This window comes from Stegostoma tigrinum, chromosome 4 (genome assembly GCF_030684315.1).
Source record: "Stegostoma tigrinum isolate sSteTig4 chromosome 4, sSteTig4.hap1, whole genome shotgun sequence".
In the NCBI taxonomy this organism is placed as follows: Eukaryota; Metazoa; Chordata; class Chondrichthyes; order Orectolobiformes; family Stegostomatidae; genus Stegostoma; species Stegostoma tigrinum.
Genome location: NC_081357.1, coordinates 78,520,163 through 78,541,879, shown reverse-complemented (window position 1 = coordinate 78,541,879; position 21,717 = coordinate 78,520,163). Strand labels below are relative to the sequence as shown.

Sequence of the window (21,717 nt, the reverse complement as noted above, 5' to 3'; positions counted from 1 at the left end):
TGGGCACCCTCCTGGTCACTGCTGACAATATCCAACTATGGACACAAAAAGATCCCATCCTAGCGAAAATAAAACAACTCGTGGTGATGGGGGAAACAAAATGGCTATCACAATGAGTGACCCAGTGAGACCAGATTACCATAGAGGATGGCATATTGCTATGGGGAGCAAGAGTGATTATCCTGAGTAAAGGTCACCACCAGATACTGGCTGAACTCCACCAGTGTCATCCAGGGGTTTGAAAAATGGAGATATTGGTAAGAAGTTATGTCTAGTGGCCAGGATTAGTTGCCATTATAGCTGCTTTGTTGGGGCAGTATCCAGAGTGCCACCAAGGACAAAAATTACCAGCAGCAGAGCCCCCACATTCATGGGAATGGCCAGGTAAACTCCGGACTCAGTTACACATCGACTATGCCAGCCCTTTCATGAGCTTAATGTTCTTGGTTGTTGAGGATGCTTGTTCTGCATAGACTTCATTCAGTGAAACTCAAAGATGATGATTGAAAAGCTGCGAGTATCGTTGCAATATACATACTCCTGGAAATATTGGTCACGAACAATGGGATTTCATTTACCAGCATGGATTTTGAGTATTTCCTAAAGTCAAATGGCATTTGGCATTTTAGGATAGCTCCATACCATCCATCTTCCAAAGATCTGGAAGAAAGAGCAGTCCAAATGTTGAAGGCAGGCTTCAACTAAAGAAACAGCCTAGAGCTTCACTCGATAAGAAACTGTCCTAGTTCCTGTTTGATTATATAGAACCACCCCTCATGCAAATACAGGGATAGCTCTAGCAGAGTTGCTGATAGGAAGAAGACTTCATCGGGTTAGACAACAGCAGGAAATCCAATGCTGACCATATGGTTCCTGTAAGCGAGAGAGACAGTTTACTTTGGGGTACAAAGTTTAATGTCAAAACCACAGAAATGACACTGCATGGGTGCAAAGTGAGGTCGATACGAAGGCAAGTCCTATGACATATAAAGTTTGGGTAGGTGAGGTGATTCTGAACAAACATGCAGATCATATGAAAGCTGCTTACCATGAAAATGGGGCAGGAACAAAACATAACTGGCCCCTCAAAACATCCAGAGAAGCTACCAGAAACCATGGGTTCTCTCCATCTGTTTGATTCAAAGAAACCTCAGAGTCTGAGGTGGATGCAGGCTCAATACAGTTACTCCTGAAGGAAAGGAGGAAACTCTCCATAGATGCTTTGGGCACAAGAAGCAGTCTAAGGTTCAGTGCACACTGCCTGTGTCCAAGTCAGAGTTGGAGAAACCCGGACCTTAGGTAAAAACATCTCAGGCGAAGCTACAAGAAAAAGAACAAGCCCAGATCCCTGGATTTGTTATTGGGGTGGGGCGTGGGTAGTGATGGAAGTGGCATGTGGTGATTGGAACAGGAGCCAGATATATCTCATTAACTATGAGATCTTTGATTGGGGTTGCTAACCCGGGCCAATCAGGGAGCCTGGCTGACAGATATAACAAGAGGTTCAGAGAGGCTCCTTATTCTAAGCACTGGCTCTGAGCAAGCTAGTCAGAGTCGATATACTGTTCATGTGTTGATAAAAGGTGACTTGGTGATGGGATAGCTGCCTCCTTGGAGTTGTTTCACCCACCCTACGGAAAAGATCTTTTCTGTTCACCTTATTGATATATGTCATGATTGTATAATCCTCTAGAAGCTCACCTCTCAACCTCTTAAGCTCCTTTGAAAAACGTCCCACCTCTGAATCATTTTTGTGAGTCCCTACCAATGATGATGCCAACATACTGGCAATGATGTTCTCGCAGCTTGAGAGCTGGAGTATGTAAATAAATGCTAAGAGTTCAGATCTTGCTCTCACACCTCAAGGGAGTTGTGTGATTCAACGGTCATAATTACAATTCCTGCTGCAAGTTAAAGTCAGTCCTTACACTGCTGGTTTGATTAACTCATGATTTTAATGGGTTATAAAGTATTTACTTCACCCTAAGGTCAAAATATTCTGTGTTTAGTGGGAGGTGGTGGTGTAGTGGTAATGTCTGGATTAATAATCCAAATTCCCACAGTAACATACTAGGGACATGGATTTGAATCGCACCATGACATGGTGAAATTTCAATTCAGTAAAACTATACCATTGTTGATTGTCACAAATATCCATTTTATTCATATTCTTTAGGAATCAAATCTATAGTTCTTACCTACCATGGCCTACATCTGATTCCAAACCCACAGCAATGTGATTGACTCTTAACTGCCCTCTAAATTGGTCAAACAGGATACTCAGTTCAAGGGCAGTTAGGGATGGGCAGTAAATGCTGGCCCAGTCAGTGGCGCCCAGATTTTGTGAATGAATTGAAATAAAAACTGGTTGGACTCCTTACTGCTTTCAATTTTAATTGCAAGCAGATTCAGTTCTAATATTTGCTCATTTAGCTAAACATTCCTCTGTTTTTCAGATTTGTGGTGTTCGGCACTGTAGATCTTGGATGCTTCATTCCTCTTTTGCAATCATGAAAACAATCTTATCACAGATTAATTATTATCTATTCTCCATATTTACACAGAAGGAGACATTTCACTTTCTCCAAATATATAAAGTCCAGAGATGCATGAGGTACGTAGTCAGTCACGCAGTACTAAATCACTGAACTGACACTGATAGTTTAACAGTGTCTGAAAAGTTTACATAATTGTTTTAAAATAACTGAAGACACCAGTTAGGCAGCTGCACAATCAAAACTAATGAAGGTATAAAATGAGAAAGGACCAAGTACTGCAAAGGAATAAGCATCCAGCTGGATTGTGAGTATAAAATTACTCTGGCACATTGACATGTGATGGTCAGTTTGCTGATGCATCCACTGCAGATCAAAATAGCCTAGCATGTGGAGTAGATTGTGAGGAATAAGCATTGAGCTTTAGAGAGACAGTGTGGGGAGTAATGATGATGCGGAGAGGGCCGTTGCGGGGAATTAACATTGGTAACAGTACTCAGAAAGTGTATAGTTGGAATATAGGGCGTAATAATTTGTAAACCTTGTTCTTTGATCTATGTTTAGATATACAGTTTGAAAATTATGGAGACATTCAGCTCCTGTACTTCACAGCAACTGCAAGGTATTGCATTCAGGATCGTGCTGGTCTTTTATTTCTGTAGTACAGGTAAATATCTTAATTATGATTCACAATGTGCCCTTTGGAATGAATTGGAATTGAGTGTTTGTCTACATGTCTATACATGTGCTCCCACTTATGATGATTATATATGCAAATACATGTATGGGGTGGGGTATACTATGTCCTGAGTACAACTTGACTTCAATACAAATAAAATTTGTGAAGGATGTAAATACTGAATGTTTTACTCAGTTGGACACAGAAAAATCTACTGTAATGAGTTTGTGTAAGTGCTGGGACAAAGATATTGATCTTTACATCTGGAGATTTCTCAAAGAGAGGTTGGCATTTATATTGTGCTTTTTATGACTACAGGTTTCTCCTACAAACTTCACAGTCAGTTACGTGCTCCTGAAGTGCAGTCATAGTTGTAGGTTAGGAAATACAGCAGTCCATATCCACACAACAAACTCCTGCAACAAGCAATCTGGTCACGTTTTTGTGTTTTTGTGATGTTATTTGAGGAATAAAGATTGGCTAGGGAACTCTCTCAGTCTTCCCTGAAAGAGTATCATGGGTTCTTTTATCAAATTCACCCTTTAGTTTGACACTTTTCACCTTCTACAAGACAACATTCCCTCAAGACCGCACCAGGGTGTTAGCCTTAATTTTTATGCTTGGGCTTTGGAGTGGATCTTGAAGTCAGAAGCCTATGACTCCAAGGCAAACAGACTATAAACCATAGCTTGGCTGACACTGTGCTTTGGGCACCTCACCACACAAAACCATACTTTTCACAGGCTTTAACAGTTTAACTGTGCTATATAACTCATAATAGTTATATGTGTAGGAGGCAATTCAAAGGCAATTTACTAGGGAGAAGCTATTCCTACTCAGAAAAGAAAAAAGAATGATAATGCATGGATTTAAAGTAAAAACCAAGAAAACTATAAATTAGGAACAAAAGTTGAAGTTGCTGGAAAAACTCAGCAAGTCTAGCAGCATCTATGAAGAAAAAAATCAGAGTTATTGCTTCAGGTCCAGTGACTCTTCCCCAGAACTGATAATTCTTATAATTTATAATTCTAATAACTGATAATTCCTCAGAACTGAGTTCTGAGGAAGGGTCACTGGACCCGAAACATTAATTCACAGATGCTGCCAGACCTGCTGAGCTTTTCCAGCAACATCTGTTTTTCATGGATTTAAAGGGATGTGCAAATGAAACAAAATTGACGTGAGAAAAATGGAAAGCATTGCCTGGAAGTGCGTAGAAGCATGTTCAATTGAGGCATTGAAAAGTGCATTAAATGCCTATTTGAGTAGAAATAAAAATGTATAGGCATATAGGAATGTCACCAACTTTGCACTAAATAATAGAACCAGTGCAGGCATGATGAGCTGAATGGCCACAATTTGTGCTGTAATAATTCTGTAACCCCATGAAAATAGACTAATGCTTGGAATGAGAAGCTTTCTTCACAAGGAGAAGTCAGATATATTCGGTTGCTCAGGTTGAATATGCTGAAGTTTAGAAAAGTAAGGGCAAAGTGATTGAAACATGTAAGATCCTGAGGGTCTTGACAGGGTAGATGTGGAAACAATGTGGCCTGTTATGGGAGGGTGTAGAACTGTGGATTACTGTTTGCAAATTAGTGGTCATATGATGAAAATGTGGTGGAAGCAGAGTCCTTCAATATTTTAAGGCACAGGTGGCTATATTCGTGATAAACGAGGGGTTGCAAGATTATTAGGGATAGACAGGAATGCACATTTAAGGTAACAGTCAGATCAGATATGATTTTGCTGAGTGGCAGAACAGCTGGAGGGGCTAAATGGCCTACTCTTGCTTCTAATTCATATGTTTGAATGACATTTTTGCAGACATGAAGCAAACAGGAAGGGAGAAGCCAGTAGACTGACCAGACAACTGTGCAATGTTCAGATAGACATTGGATGCAATTGTTTTAATAGAAGATGGGAAGGCTAGAGAAAGATTGCTATGGAGCAAGAGAGTATTTGCAATATTATTAATGATTTACCCTCGGTCCTACTATGCCTGTAGTCTTATTAATAATTTTTACCTCATTTCCAGTATACCAGTGCACTCATGAATGATTTTCTTGACAGTTCCAGTGTGCCTGTTGAGCTATTTAAGTCATTTTTATCCTAGCTCTTGTGTACTTGTGACTTTTTTTCAGTTTCAATCCTCACACAATATTCGGTGTTATTATTGAATAATCTGACAGAAAAATATCACTCACCATTCAAAGCATCTTGGGTCATATCTATCCCACATGAACTGCAGCAGTTCAAGAAAGCAGATTAGATTAGGTTCCCTACAGTGTGGAAACAGGCTCTTCGGCTCAACAAGTCCACACCACCCCTTAAAGCATCCCACCCAGACCCATCCCCCTATAACCCACACACCCGTGAACACTATGGGCAATTTAGCATAGCCAATCCACATAGCCCACACATCTTTGGGCTGTGGAAGGAAATTGGAGCACCCGGAGGGAACATGTGCAGACACAGGGAGAATGCGCAAACTCCGCACAGACAGTTATCCGAGGCTGGAATTGAACCTGGGTCCCTGGCGCTGTGAGGCTGCAGTGCTAACCACTGAGCCACTGATTACCACTACCTGCTCAAAGGCAACTAGTGATGAGCATTAAATGTTTACCCAGTCAGTGATATTTACATCCAAAGAACAAATTAAGGTGGTTGGTAAACTGAAATTCAATTAATTAAATAAACCCGGAATTTAAAAAAAAGCTAGCATCAGTAACAGTGACCACAACATTACCAGATTATCACAAAAACGTGTCTAGTTCACTAAGAGATAGTGAGAACTGCCGATGCTGGAGAATCTGAGATAACAAGGTGTAGAGCTGGATGAACATGGCAGGCCAAGCAGCATCAGAGGAGCAGGAAAAGTGACGTTTCAGATCTGGATCTTTCTTCAGAAAGGGGGAGGGGAAGGGGATTCTGAAATAAATAGAGAGAGAGGTGGAGGCGGATGGAAGATGGATAAAAGAGCAGATAGGTGGAGAGGAGACAGACAGGTCAAAGAGGCAGGAATGGAGCCAGTAAAGGTGAGTGTAGGTGGGGAGTTAGGGTGGGGATAGGTCAGTCTAGGGAGTACAGATAGGTCAAGGAGGCGGGATGAGGCTGGTAGGTAGGAGGTGGGTGTGGGGCTTGAGGTGGAAGGAGTGGGCGGACAGGTTAGGGAGGCAGGAATGAGCTGGGCTGGTTTTGCAGCCCTGCAGCCCTATGGTATCAATATGGATTCACAAGCTTCAAAAGCTCCCCTCACCCGATCGCATCTCAGCATCAGCCCAGCTCGTCTCCGCCTCCCTAACCTGTCCGTCCACTCCTTCCACCTCAAGCCTCACCCCTACCTTCTACCTACCACCTCATCCCACCTCCTTGACCTGTCCGTCCTCCTTGGTCTGACCTATCCCCACCCTAACTCCCCACCTACACTTACATTGGTGTAGTTGGTTCTTAACTGGCCCCTGAAACAGCCAAGCCAGCTACTCAGCCATATTTAAAAAGCAGCTCACTGCCTCCTCCTCAAAAGCAATTAATGATACAGGTACTTAATACTGGTCTTACTTGTGATGCCCACAATTTGAATTTAATAGAAAATATCTGTCTACTTGTTATTAATGATTTTACCCATAGTGTCATTGTAACTGATCGTATTAATGAGTTTACTCTCGGTTCCAGTGTATGTTATTCATGATTTTACCTCAGTTGTATTGCACCTTCAGCCTTGATTATGATTTTATCCTCAGTTGCAATGTACCTCTGCTGTTATTTAGTGATTTTTATCCTGACTCTCATTGTAGCTGTGGTATTAGTACTGACGTTACCTCCAGTCTCACTGTACCTGTGGTGTTATTAGTGATTTTAACTACAGTTCCAGTGTACTGTGATAACAAGGTGTGAACTGAGTGAACACAGCAGGCCAAGCAGCATCAGAGGAGCAGGAAAGCTGAGTTTCGGGTCTGGACACTTCTTCAGAAATTGGTGTGGGGAAGGGGATTCTGAAATAAATAGACAGAGAGAGGGGGAGGCGGCTGGAAGGTAGATAAAGGAGCGGATAGGTGGAGAGGAGATGGACACGTTAAGGAGGCGGAGATGTAGCCAGTAAAGGTGAGAGTAGGTGAAGAGTGAGGATAGAGGTTGGTCAGTCAAGGGAAGATGGACAGGTCAAGGAGGCGGAGATGAGGCTGGTAGGTAGGGGGTGGGGGTGTGGAGGTCAGTGAGGTGAGAGGAGCGGATAGGTGGGAGAAAGGACGGACATGTCAAGAAGGCAGGGACAAGCTGGGCTGTTTTGGGATGAAGTCGGGGCTGGGGAGATGTTGAAGCCTGTGAAGTCCATATTGAGACCACTAGACTGCAGGGTTCCCAAGTGAAATATGAGGTCCTATTCCTGCAACCGCCGGGTGGCATCGTTGTGGCACTGCAGGAGGCCCAGGATGGACAGGTCATCCAAGGAGTGGGAGGGAGAGTTGAAGTGGTTTGCACCTGGGAGGTGCAGTCGTTTTTCGTGAATCGGGTGTAGGTATTACACAAAGCAGTCTCCAAGCCTCTGCTTGGTTCCCCCGATGTAGAGGAGGCCACATCGGGAACAGCAGATACAGTATACTACATTAGCAGATGTGCAGGTGAACATCTGTCTAATGTGGAAGGTTTTCTTGGGGCCTGGGATGGGGGTGAGGGGGAACATGCAGGTGTAGCACTTCCTGCAGTTGCAGGGAAAAGTGCCAGCATTGGTGGGACTAGTGGGCAGTGTGAACTGGATAAAGGAATCACGGAAAGAGCAGTCCCTCCAGAAGGCAGATAAGGGTGGCGAGGGAAAAATATCCTTGGTAGTGGGGTCAGCTTGTAGGTGGCAGAAATGGCAGAGGATGATGTGTTGAATCCAGAGGTTGGGCGGTGTGATACATGAGGTTGTTATTGAGGGTAGGGGGTGTGAGAGATGAGTTGCGGGAATTGTGAGAGACACGGTCAAGGGCATTTTTGACCACTGTGGAAGGGAAGTTGCAGTCATTGAAAAACAAGGACATCTGGGCTGTCCAGGAGTGGATGTCTCATCTCAGGGGCAGATGCGGCAGAGGCAAAGTAATTGGGAATAGGGAATGGCATTCTTGCAGGAAGGTGTTTGAGGGGAGGTGTATTCTAAATGACTGTGGGAGTCAGTGGGCTCATAGATGTCAGTTTCCAGGTGGTTGCCAGGGATGGAAACAAAGAGGTCCAGCAAGGAGAGACAGGTATTGGAGATGGTCCAGGTGAAATTAAGATTGGGGTGGAAGGTGTTAGTAAAGTGGATGAACTGTTCGAGCTCCTTGTGGGAGCCCGAGGCAGCACCAATTCAGTCATTGATATAATGGAGGAAGAGGTGGGAGATGGGACCAATTAGCTGAGGAAGACAGACTGTTCCATGTATCCTACAAAGAGACAGGCATATCTTGGGCCCATGCGGGTACCCTTGGCCACTGCCTTCATCTGTAAGAACTGGGAGGAGTTGAAGGAAAAGTTGTTAAGGGTGAAGACGAGTTCAGCTGTGCAGATAAGAGTTTCAGTGGAGGGGGACTCATCAGGCCTGCGGGAGACGAAGAAGCAGAGGGCCTTTAGGCCGTCTGCATGGGGAATACAAGTATATAGAGACAGGACATCCACTCTGTTGGGAACCAGGGAATCGGAAGTTTTGGAGGAGGTGGAGGGTATTGGTGGCGTCACAGACGTAGGTGGGGAGTTCCTGGACCGGGGGAGAAAATGGAGTCGAGATAAGTGGAAATAAGTTTGGTGGGGCAGAGACAACGGGGGTGGGGTCATGATCAGGGAGGCGGTAGGAGGAGGTGTCAGAGAGCTGGCGGCTGGCCTCGGCAAAGTAGAGGTCAGTGTGCCATACTACAACTGCACCTCCCTTGTCCGCAGCTTTTATGGTGAGGTTGGGGTTGAAGCAGAGGGAATGGAGGTCTGCACATTCTGTGGGGTAGAGGTTGGAGTGGGTGAGAGGGGTGGAGAAGTTGAGGCAATTGATGTCTTGACGGCAGTTGGAGATGAAGAGGTCGAGGGAGGGGAGGAGGCATTGGGCTGGTGTCCAGGAGGATGGTGTATGTTGGAGGCGGTGTACTTGTGGTGTTATTACTGATTTTACCCTCAGTCTCATTGTACCTGTGGTGTTAGTAATGATGTTACCCTCAGTTCGAGTGTACTTGTGATGCTCGTAAGGATTTGGTGGTATTAGTGATTTTACCCTCAGTCTCTTTGCACATGTGTTATTAGTAATGGCTTTTACTCTCTGTTGTAGTATTCTTGTGTTGTTATTTATTATTTTGTCTTCAGTTCCATTGTTACTGTCATATTATTAGTTATTTGTGGCCTTAGTCATGTTTTCCCAATGGTCTAAACTTTGACTTCTACCAATCGGAGTCACAGGTAGCTAAGTGAGTGACGAAGGCATTTGATGTACTTGCCCCTATTGGTCAGTGCATTCAGAATGTCATTTGGGAGGTTACGTTATGGCTGTACAGAACATTGGTTAGACCACTTTTGGAACACTGTATGCAATTCTGGTCTCCCTGCTATAGGAAGGATGTTGTTAAACTTGAAAGAGTTCAGAAAATATTTACAAGGATGTTGCCAGGGTTGGAGGGTTTGAGTGATAGGGAGAGGCTGGGGCTAGGTTTCTCTGGAGAGTAGGAACTGAAGAGTGACTTTATAGAGGTATATAAAATCAGGATGGGTATGGATAAGGTAAATAGAAAACGGTCTTTTCCCTGTGGCGCGGGAATCAAAAACTACAGGGCATAGGTTTAAGATGGGAGGGGAAAAATTTAAAAGGGACTTAAGGAGCAACTTTTTTTCACACAGAGGGTGGTGAATGTATGGAATGAGCTGCCAGAGGAATGGTGAGGCATTTAAAAGGCATCTGGTGAGTATATGAATAGGAACGGTTTAGGGAGACATGGGCCAAATGCTGGTAAATGAGACTTGATTTATCTGGAATATTTGGTTAGCACGAAGGAGTTGGACCAAAGGGTTTGTTTCATTGCTGTATATCTCTATGAATGGTTAAGAAGTATTTGTGATGGTATTATTTATTAATATGCCCAATTGAATGCTACTGTATTGTTACAAAGGATCTTAACCCGTTATATCATTTGCAGTGTTGTCGCAATGCAGGATTCTTCGATGCAACTCTGAATATCTTTTTGCCACCAACCATCTTGACGATTCTTTGAATGAGGATTATTGTGTTGCTTTACGATCATACTCACTCTGTACCCAACGAACTGCTTGGTTCTGCCGTGGTGACCTGGTATACCATTCTGCTGTGCAAGGAATTGAGGACTTAATGATCCAGCATAATTGCTCCAAGGAAGGAGCAGTTTCATTACCTCGTCCCCGTGTCCCAGCAGATAATCAGGAGAATTTACACCTGCCAGACACCTGCAAATATGAAAAGAGCTTTTACTTTAAACAACGCCAGAAACCCACTTATCTGCATTGTGACGTCTTTGGGAATCTCCACATCAGGACATTTTACAATGATTTTCAGACATGTCGAGTTCAGGGTGCATGGCCAGTGATTGACAATAATTACCTTTCTGTACAAATGACTAGTGTGCCTATCTCACCACATCAGAATATATCAGCAATCAGCAAGGTGATAACTGAGGGGTACTTTAAACATAAGGACATAAGAAACAGGAGCAGGATTAGGCTATATTATTCTTTAAATATTTTCTGGCATTTAAAAAGATCATTACTAATCTTTGACCTCAACTCCACTTCTCTGTTTAATTTTCCATATTCCTACATTCCTAAAACCCCAAAAAGATTAAGAACCTCAGCATTTGTTACTTAATGATCAGGCATCATGAAGGGTCAATCAGGACTATTTATACTGAAGTTTAAAAGAACGAGAGGGTACCTCATACAAATCAACAAATTTCTGACAGAACTGGACAAGGTAAATGCAGGCAGTATATTTCTGATGACTTCAGAATCCAGAATCAAGGTCAAAGTCCAAAGGTACAGATTTAGATTTAGAATTAGATTTTATTGCCACATGTAATCAAGTACAGAAGTACAGGAGTACAGTGAAAAGTGTACAATATTGCCATTTAGGATTGAGATGAGGAATCATTTCTTCACACAAAGAGTGATGTGCCTGTGGAATTCTCTGCTCCAGAAGGTGGTTACACGCAAAACAACGATTTTTTTCAAGATGGAGTTAGATGCAGTTCTTAAGGTTTGAGGAATCAAAACTTATGGGGAGATAGTGGCAGTAATTGGATGATCAGTGATGATCACATTGATTGGTGGAAGAGGCTCAAAGGGTCAAATGGCCTATTTCTGCTCATGATTTCTATTTTTCTACATTTAATTTACACCCCTAGAGGTAGACAATTCAAAAGATTTTGTCACTTTTTGAGTGGAGAATTTTTTTCTCATTTAAGTGCTAAATGACTGACCCACATATCTTGAATCAACGGATCTAATTCTCGACTCCCCAGACAGGCGAATATAATTTTATATGTTTGCCTTCACATTCTTCTATTCTGCAGGATATGGTCCTGTTCTCAATATCTCCTCACTGGACAACTCTCTGATAGTAAGCCTATGTTGCACTGTCTCTAGGGGAGTATATCCTTCTTAATGTACTGAGACCAAAACTGTACACAGTATTCCAGGTATGAGCTTAAGCTCTTGTTCATTATCCTGTGTCTTCCCAACTACTTGCTACACCTGTTAACTCCGTTAATTTTGTGTAAAACGATAATCAAATCCCTCAGACCAGCAATATTCAAAAGAGTACCGAAGTGACTATAATCTCATAATTATTCACATTAGACTATATTACCACATTGTTGCCCAGTCATTTAACCAATATTTATTATGAAACAGAGTGTTAGAGAAACTTAGCATGTCTGACAACATCTCTGTACAGAGAAACAGTGTTAATGTTTCAAATCCAATGGGTCTGCTTTATTTCAAAGAGGTTTCTCAAGCAGTTTCTGTTTTTATTTCAGATCTCCATCATCCTCAAGTTTTTGCTTTTATCAACTTATATCTATCCCTTTTTCAATCTTCTCACAGGTCCTTCTTACAGCCTGCTTTGCCACTGAGCTTTGTCTCATTGGCAAGCTTGAATATGAAAGGAAAGTGAAGAAATAATAAAGCAGCAAAGGAAAAATGTGAAAAGAGTCTGATAGCCAATAAAAAAAAAGAAATTCAGAAACAAAAGCAGAAATTGCTGGAGCCAAAGCATCTGTGGAGACAAAGCAGAGTTAATGTTCCGGGTCCTCTAACCCTTCTTCAGAACAAGAATTCCGTGTCTTCAATAAGCATACAAGTATATGATAAAAGGATGATGAAAGCAAGACTGGGTTTGATTTGGGATATAAACAAGATTAAATGGAGGAAATGAGCATGACTGAATTATTAAATGGGTATTTTATATTTGTCCTCTAAAAGAGGAGAATATAGTAGATATCAAAAGGAAGAGAAAGCTGTTTCACAGAAGTCACGGATATATTGTACAGCAAACATTGATGAAGAGGAAATGACAGTTGAGGGGTATTACTGCTGCACTGTTAATTCAGACGCCCAGTAATGATCTGGGGGCCCAGGTTTGAATCCTGCCACAGCAGATGATTGAATTTGAATCTAACGAAAACCTGGAATTTAAGAATCTAATGATGACAATGAGTCCATTGTCAGTTGTCAGAAAACCCAAGTGGTTAACTAACGTCCCTGAAGGGAGGAAACCGCCATCCTCATCTCATCTGGCCTACATGTGCTCCCGTTTCACAGCAATTAGGGATGGGCAATAAATGCTGGTCTAGCTAGTGATGTCCGTGACTTGTGAATGAATAAAAAAAGAATAAACTGAAGAATATAATTCTTATTATGATGCACCATCACAGGGCCTGGGGGTGGTATGTATGCACAAGTTGTTGAAGATAGTGTGGCAGGGCAGGGTCATTTAAGAAAATGGTTTTAAAAGGCATTCAAGATCTAATGCTTTTAAAATAGAGGCTTACAGTTCAAATGTGAGGAACTTAATGGTGCGTTCTTACAAAATACTGGTTCAATTTCAACTGGAGTAGTTCTATTTGAATGGCCTGACTCTGCTACTAATTTCTGCATTGTAAGTTTCTTTTCAGCACTTGTATATGCTCCACAATTCGATAGGATTGTAGTGGATTTGTCTGTGTTTTAAAGTCCAAATTCTCATCTAACCCTGATAACGTCTGATTCCTATGCCTGGTGAGATTCTATCTACTTCTGCCTTAAAAATATTCAATGAACCTGCCTCCACCACTTTCTGAAGCAGAGTTCAAAACCATATAAACCACAAAGAAAAAGAAATCTTGGCTCTGTTGGTTCAAGGTGGACCCTACTTTTTAAACAGTTTTCTCTTGTTCAAGGCTCACCCATGGGAGGAATGATTATTTCCACATCCATCTGATCAAGACCATTCAGCATTTTATATGTCAATCAAGTCTCCTTTCACTCATTAAATTCTGGCACAAAAGAACTCTGTCCAACATTTCTTCACTTGACAACCCACTTATTCTAGGCATCTGTCTAGTAAACGTCGTCTGAACCTCTGTTAGGTGAGGAGAGCTGAACTTGTACACAGTACTCCTTCAAATGTGATGTCATCAATGCCTGGAAACTGAAGCAAAACAACTTCACTTTTATCTTTGATTTCTCTCAAATAAGAATAGTATTCCATTCACTTTTCGACCTCAAAACCCAATGTTTTGGGACTCATGCACTGGAACCCCTAAATCCTTTTACACGTTGGAATTCTACACATGTTCTCCGTTTAAGAAATACTTTGTTTTTATTCTTCCTGCAAGAATGAACATTTTCACATTTTTCCATATTATGCTCCATTTGCCAGATTTTTGTTCTCCACTCAACCCACCTACCTCTGCCTGGAACTTCCTTTTGTCTCCTTCAGAACATACTTTCATACCTATCTTTGTGTCATCTGTAGATTTAGCTCCCATGGTTTCACTCCCCTCATCTAAGCCATTGATATTAATTGTAAAATACTGAACCCCAACACAGACTCTGGCTAAATACTCTTACTACCACTAGGGAAAATACTCACTTAAACATTATCTCTTTTTTTAAGATAGTGAGCCAACCATCTACCCAGATACCTACATTACCCACTACCAGAGTCTGTGAGTTGTGTGTTCATCAGGGCACAAAAATTGAGTCTGTTTTGGGTGAGGTCAGGACTGGGAGCCTAGGCCAGAGGTAGCACTGATTCCTATGATTTCTGTCCCTGCCTCTGCTGCCTATTTCAAGGGCTCCTATTTTGCATAATAATCTCTCAAATGGTATGAGCCTTGGTGAGATGTGTGTGAAGTGGGAGAGTTAGAGTCAGTGTTAGATCTGTGAATATGAGGTAGCAGTGAGGAAATGGTGGCACTAACCTTTACAGAGTGGAGAGAACATCAACCTTTTCCTGCACTTTGTATGTTGCTTTTCATCCCGGACACTACTCTGACATGGGCCACTATTTCAGAGCAGACTGGCTGAGACAGGTGCCGTGCCTCCTTTGCCAGTCAGTAGCAAAAAGGCCCTCCTCACCACCACCTTGTTCACTGGCATCTCCATGTCCCTGTCAGTGAAGAGGGATACAAGCTTCACTTTCTGGGCCATTTCTTCTGTAATACTGGCAGAACGCCACAGTGTGAGGTGCAGATCCTTTACGGTAGTGTCTGAAGTGGTGTACAACCTGGTTTAAGACATCAACAGCATGAACATTGCAAATTCCCAACAGCAGGAAACACTTCCTTCTCTCCTGCTGCAAAATTCCATGAGTTTTTTTTTATTCATTCACAAGACAATCGGCAGTTGAGAATCAACCACATTGCCTAATGGATGTCTCAAATGTCAGTTCCACACTTAATGAGTAATAGAGTCATAGAAATGTACAGCACGGAAACAGGCCCTTCAGTCAAACTTTGTGCCGACCAGGTATCCTAAATTAATCTAGTCCCATTTGCCAGTATTTGGTCCATTTCCATCTAAACCTTCCTATTCATGTACCTATTCAGATGCCTTTTAAATGTTGTAATTGTATCAGTCTCCACAACTTCCTTTGGGAGTTCATTGCATACACATACCATCCTCTGCTTGAAAAAGTTGTCCCTCAGGTTGCTTTTAAAACATTCCCCTCTCAACTTATATCTATGCCCTATACTTTTGGACTTCACTACACTGGGAAAATGATTTTAACAATTTATCTTATCCACGCCCCTCACAATTTTGTAGACCTTGATAAGATCACCGGTCAACTTCTGATGCTCTAGGGAAAATAGTCCCATCTTATTCAGCCTTTCCCTATGGCTTAAACCATCCAAACCCAGCAACATCCTTGTTATCTTTTCTGCACCCTCTCAATTTTAACAACATCTTTCTTATAGCAGGGAGAACTGAATACAGTATTCCAAAAGTGGCCTAACTAATGTCCTGTATGTCTTACAACATGACATCCTAACTCCTATACTCAATGCAGTGACCAATAATGGCAAGTGTACCAAATGTCTTCTTTATTACCCTGTTTACCTGTGACTCTACCTTCAAGGAACTGTAAACCTGCACCCCAAGGTCTCTTTGTTTGGCAACATTCCTCAGGATCCTACTGTAAAATGTACAAGTCCTGCCCTGATTTGCCTTGCCGAAATGCATCAGATCACATTTATCCAAATTAAACTCTATCTGCCACTCCTTAGCCCACTGGCCCATCTGATCAAGGTCCCAGTGTACTTTGAGGTAAACTCCTTCACTGTCCACTACACCACCAATTTTAGTGTCATCTGCAAACTTACTAACCATTCCTACTATATTCAAATTTAAATTATTAACATAAATGGCAAAAGGCACATCGCTAGTCACAGGCCTCCAGTCCAATAAACAACTCACCACCATCACCCTCTATCTCTTACCTTCAAGCCAGTTTTATATCTTAATGGCTAGCTCTCACTGGATACCATGTGATCTAATCTTGCTAACCAGTCTATCATACGGAAGTTTGTCGAACACCTTTCTGAAGTCCATATAGACAATGTTCACCACTCTTCCTTCACCAATTTTCGTTGTCAATTTTCTTCAAAAAACTCAAACAAGTTAGTGAGACACAATTTCCCATACACAAAACCATGTTGACGATCCCTACTCGGTCCTCGCCTTTCCAAATCCATGTAACTCCTGTCCCTCAGAATCCCTTCCAAAAGCGTATCCACCATTGACGTCAGGCTCACTGGTCTAGAGTGTCTGGCTTTCCATACAATGTTTCTTAAATAGCCACATTCTGGTCTTCCAAAACCCTACCTTTTGCTATTGATGATACAACTCTCTCGACAAGAGGCCCACAAACCATTTCCCTAGCTTCCCACAAAGTTCTGGGATACACCTTGGTTTTCCATCAGTCGTACTCCTGACCTCTAAGCAGTTTTAATTGCTCCCAAGCCCTGGTTCTAGACACTGGACCTACTAATCAGGATGGAATGAAAAGGCAGCTCTAATGTTTGAGGGCAAAAGAACCTTTATGTTTATTTATACAAAGAAAAATACTACACAATCATGCAAGAAGAGGTAACTCAACAAGGCAAGAAAAGAAAACTACAGTATAATACAGGATGCACAATTATTTAAAATACACTATTAATTAGAGTTCTGTATTATAATCACAAAATACTGATAACGCCCTCCTCCCACTGCTAACTAAATTGGAACTCTGGGGTCTCGGGATTATGCTCACCATTTTGAATGCGGTTTTGAAGTATGCCTGATCTGGTTGCTCCGGCTTGGTGTACCCTGAATGTGGTAGAAGGCTTCAAGCTGCACAACCGTTCATCTGGGTTGAGTCCACTGATTAGAGTTTAGAAGGTTGAGGGGAGATCTAATAGAAACTTACAAGATAATATATGGTTTAGAAGGGGTGGACGCTAGGAAGTTGTTTCCGTTAGGCAGGGAGACTAGAACCCGTGGGCACAGCCTTAAAATTAGAGGGGGTAAATTTAAAACTGAAATGAGATGACATTTCTTCAGCCAGAGAGTGGTGGGCTTGTGGAATTCATTGCCACAGAGTGCAGTGGAGGCCGGGACGTTGGATGCCTTCAAGGCAGAGATTGACAAATTCTTGATCTCAGAAGGAATCGAGGGCTACGGGGAGAGGGCAGGGAAGTGGAGTTGAAATGTCCATCAGCCATGATTTAAATGGCGGAGTGGACTTGATGGGCCGAATGGCCTTACTTCCACTCCTATGTCTTATGGCATGCATTAGATTTATCAGGTAAGTCCTTGGTTTTTGTTTACTTTTGCTGGCTTATTGTGGTCGGTCTTCACCTCTGTTTCAGTTTGAAGACTTGTAGAGTCAGTCAGGTTAGTCAGTTAGCTTCAAATTATTGTCTGTCCTGTTCTAGTTAACGTGGTCAGTTCATGATGCTTATTGACGTTTGCCCTAGTTGTTTCTGTCTCCTGGTTCAGAAGCTCTACGTTTGAATACCATTTGATGCTCAGATACCTCTCTATATGAGCTTGGGGCGTGTAGTTATACTCGTTACAGTGCCTCCAAATTCCTGTGCCAAATTTCTGCGCTTATTGTCTTGTTGATGTTCTCTTTGAGTGCTTTATTGGTTAATTGGATTTCTGATGCTTAGATGAGGTGTTAATGGCATGGACTAATGGATGCTGGTGATTGTCACAGCAAGCCTCTTGGGGCCCATACTGTCTGCTTAAATCGGTATCTTCTTTGACCTGTGTAGCCAGAGGTGTAAAATTCATCAACGGGCTGGATTCTATTTGAGTTCAGGTTGATTTTTTTGGATGTAAGGTGTAAATTGTAAAAGCAAGATGTTGGATGGAGACAATGTTCCCTGCTGACAGTCATTCTTTTGTAGTGGCCTCCAGGCCCCATTCATGGTGCTGCTTGGGGTTTGTTTACCCCTGTGCAGACCCAGCACAGTCTTTTTTTTAAGAGTTTTAAAAGTCCAGAGCTCTGTCCATTTTTTCCAATACTGGTTATTTTTGCAAAATATTACAATCTGATTATGTCCCAAGGATTTATCCACCTTAGATAACAAAGTGTAGAGCTAGATGAACACAGCAGGCCGAGCAGCATCAGAGAAGCAGGAAGGCTGACATTTCGGAACTCGCCTCTTCTTAGCCTGCTGTGTTCATCCAGCTCTACACTTTGTTATTTCAGATTCTCCAGCATCTGCAGCTCTGACTATCTCTGAAACAATTTACCCACCTTTACGTGATTTTATAAACCTCTATAGGGTCACTCCCCAGCCTTCGATGCTTCAGGGAAAATAGCCTCAACCTATTCAGTCTCTCCCTGCTGCTCAAACCCTCCTTGCCTGGAAACATGCTTGTAAATCTTTTCTAAATCCTTACAAGTTTCAATACCCTTCCTATAGCAGGGAGACCAAAATTGCACACAATATTTCAAAAGTGACCTAATCAATATCCTGTGATAATGGGAACTGCAGATGCTGGAGAATCCAAGATAACAAAGTGTGGAGCTGGATGAACACAGCAGGCCAAGCAGCATCTCAGGAGCACAAAAGCTGATGTTTCGGGCCTAGACCCTTCATCAGAGATGATGAAGGGTCTAGGCCCGAAATGTCAGCTTTTGTGCTCCTGAGATGCTGCTTGGCCTGCTATGTTCATCCAGCTCTACACTTTGTTATCTCTAAATAATATCCTGTGCAGCTGCAACATGACCTCCCAACTTCCATAATCGATGCACGAACCAATAAAGGCAGGCATACCAAATGTCTTCTTCAGTATCCTACTATCTGCAACTCCTCTTACAAGGAACTATGAACAAGCAGTCTAAGGTCTCTGTTGAGCAACACTCCCCAGGACCTTATCATTACGTATATAAGACAGGCTCTGATTTGTCTTTCCAAACTACAGCACCTCACATTTATCTAAATTAAGTTCCACTTACCTCTCCCAGGCCCATTGGGCCACTGTTCATTGTCCCATTGTACTCTGAGGTAACCTTCTTCGCTATCCATACACCTCCAAGTTTGGTGTCATCTGCAAACCATACCTCCTTTGTTCACATCCAAATAATTTATAAATAGGTAACACATCTCCTTCCACTGTCTACTCCTTCATCTACTAAATACGCCTTCTGAGTGAAATATCGATTTTGCCATACTTCTTTCAAGTTAGTACATTGCATTTGCTGCTCACAATATGGTCTCCTTGACAGCAGGGAGACTAAATGCAGACTGGGTGACTGCTTTGTAGAATACATATGTTTAGTTCACAATCATGACCCCAAGTTTATAGCTGCTTGACATTTAATTCTTCATCCATTGCATCAATGTTGACATTTCTATCATCACACTGTTACAGTGTTTCAGCTCAGTGCAAGCTTTAGGAACAACATCTTATCTGTTGACTCAGCACTCTACAGCTTGCTGAACTGAACATTCAGTTCAACAACTTTATACCATGGCCTCTGCATCCATGTTGTTCTATGTGTTTTTTGTCTTCTTTGTTTCGCTGGATTGGCCTTTGTTTCCTTCTTTATCCCTCTATGTTGCATTAAAATGTTTTTACGTAATAATTCATGCTTCATTTGAACACAATCATTGCTTTTTTGCTATATCCATAATCACTCTTTCTGGTTGCTTCATCATTAAATCTTTATTCAATTGATCTCCCTGACAACCAGCCTATTACAGACCTTTTCATGTGTTCTTCCTGACCCTTCGCCTAACTACAAGCTCAAAAATTCTCATAATTCTATATATAAACCTTATGCTCTTATGCTAACATTTCCGCCCTGCACCTGCTGCAATGTCCCAGTGAAATACAACACAAGATGAAGGAACAACACCTCATTTTCCATTTAGACTCTGTACAACTTGTAGGTCTCATTCCTGAATCCTGTCGCTTCAAAGGTGCTGCACAATGTCTGTTCTCCATTTTTCTTATTTCTCTCCTCTCTTAAACCCTCTGCACTATCCCACCCATGTCTTGTCTTGTTTATTTTGTTCTCAGGAGAGAGGAACCATTTTCTCCTTTTCACATCCTAATTTACCCTTTTAAATCTATCTTTTTCTTACCATCACAAACAACCTTTTGTTCTTTGCACTAGCCCTCAACACCAACTTTTCCCATTATCCCTCTTCTGACTTTGTTATTTTTCCAATACCTTTCAGTTCTGAAGAGTTATGCTGGATTTGAAATGTTAACTGTTTCTCTCACCATTGACACTATAGATCTTTTGACCTTTCTAGCATTCACTGGATTACCTTTAGTTCTGATGAAAGGGCATTTACCTGAAATATTAACTATGTATGTCCCCACAGATGCTTATCTTATTTTGTTCTCATTCTGGATTTCCAGCATCTACAGGGTTTATCTTATCTTTACAAATTTCCGCACTGTTTGACATCATTGATTTTTCTCTGAAGATTTTTATAATTTCCCCTCACTTGAACCTTTCCACTCCATCCTCTAACCCTTGCTATAGCTTAAAGCCCTATCTTCAATTCATGAGACACTGGTGTCAGCTGAGTTGATGTACAACTGTCTCACTGAAATGCTTCCCACAGTCCTCAGTTTGGGTGCAAGTGTCCCATGAATTGAATTGTGTAATGCAGCCTCACTGCTGCTAACATACTGGAATTCACTGAAAGATTGCCACATTTAATTAACTTCAGCTAGTTTCACTTTGATGTTGTTTCTGTGACTTATGTTAACAGTCACAAACAGAATGGTATTGACATTCAATGACAAACTATCCTTCTTTGGAACCTTTAATGTGATAAGCCACCTTAACAGGGATGTTATCAAATAAAATTTTCCTCTGAACAACACAAGGAAGGATGAAGTAAAATAATCAAAGCTTGACCTGGAGTAGATTTTTAGGAGCATCTAAACTGGAAGCAGAAGGGTTTAGAAAGAGAATTTCAGAGCTTGTGGTCTGGACGGTTGAAGTATTTCAACTAATGAAGTATTTAGAATTTGGACATGCAAGTGCCAGAATTGGATCGGTGAAGATATTTTGGGCAAAAAGCAAAATAGAGTGGAAGCTGGAACTTGGAAACAAACAGACAGAATGCTGGAGAAACTCAACAGGTCTGGCAGCATCTGTACAATGAGAAGCAGAATTAATATCTCAAGTCCGATATGATAGCTCGTCAGGACTGACATTTTAGAGAGTTGCACAGCTGCAGGAGGTCACAGAGAACACAGAGAGACAAGGCCGGGGAGACCAAGGATGAAACTTTTAAAATCAAAGTGTTGCTTAATTGTATGCCGTTGTAAACTAGCGAGCATAGTGGTGATAACTGAGTGGAACATGTTGCCGGTTGAACAACAGCGTAGCTTTGAGAGACTTCAAGCTTCTGGAGTTACAAAATTATGTAAACATTCAGTAGTATGTTGCTGTTAATGGTCACCAAGGGATAGGCAACAATATTCAGTTACGGAACACTGTTTGCAATCATAAACAGAATAGTAATTAACAACATTGTGTTTATGATGACCGAAAGAATCATATTTAGTGAAAGAATG

General features: G+C 41.9%; 1 protein-coding gene across 1 annotated transcript in view; it reads left to right on the top strand.

The window, feature by feature from the left end:
* The first annotated feature begins 2,628 nt into the window (after positions 1–2,628).
* LOC125452427 (repulsive guidance molecule A-like) overlaps positions 2,629–21,717 on the top strand; it is a 42,235-nt gene continuing 23,146 nt past the window's right edge. The window contains exons 1-3 of the mRNA XM_048530811.2: positions 2,629–2,802; positions 3,060–3,162; positions 10,302–10,801. Of these exons, the coding sequence (XP_048386768.1) occupies positions 3,078–3,162; positions 10,302–10,801 (585 nt within the window). The 5' untranslated portion in view covers positions 2,629–2,802; positions 3,060–3,077. The remainder of the gene's footprint in view (positions 2,803–3,059; positions 3,163–10,301; positions 10,802–21,717) is intronic.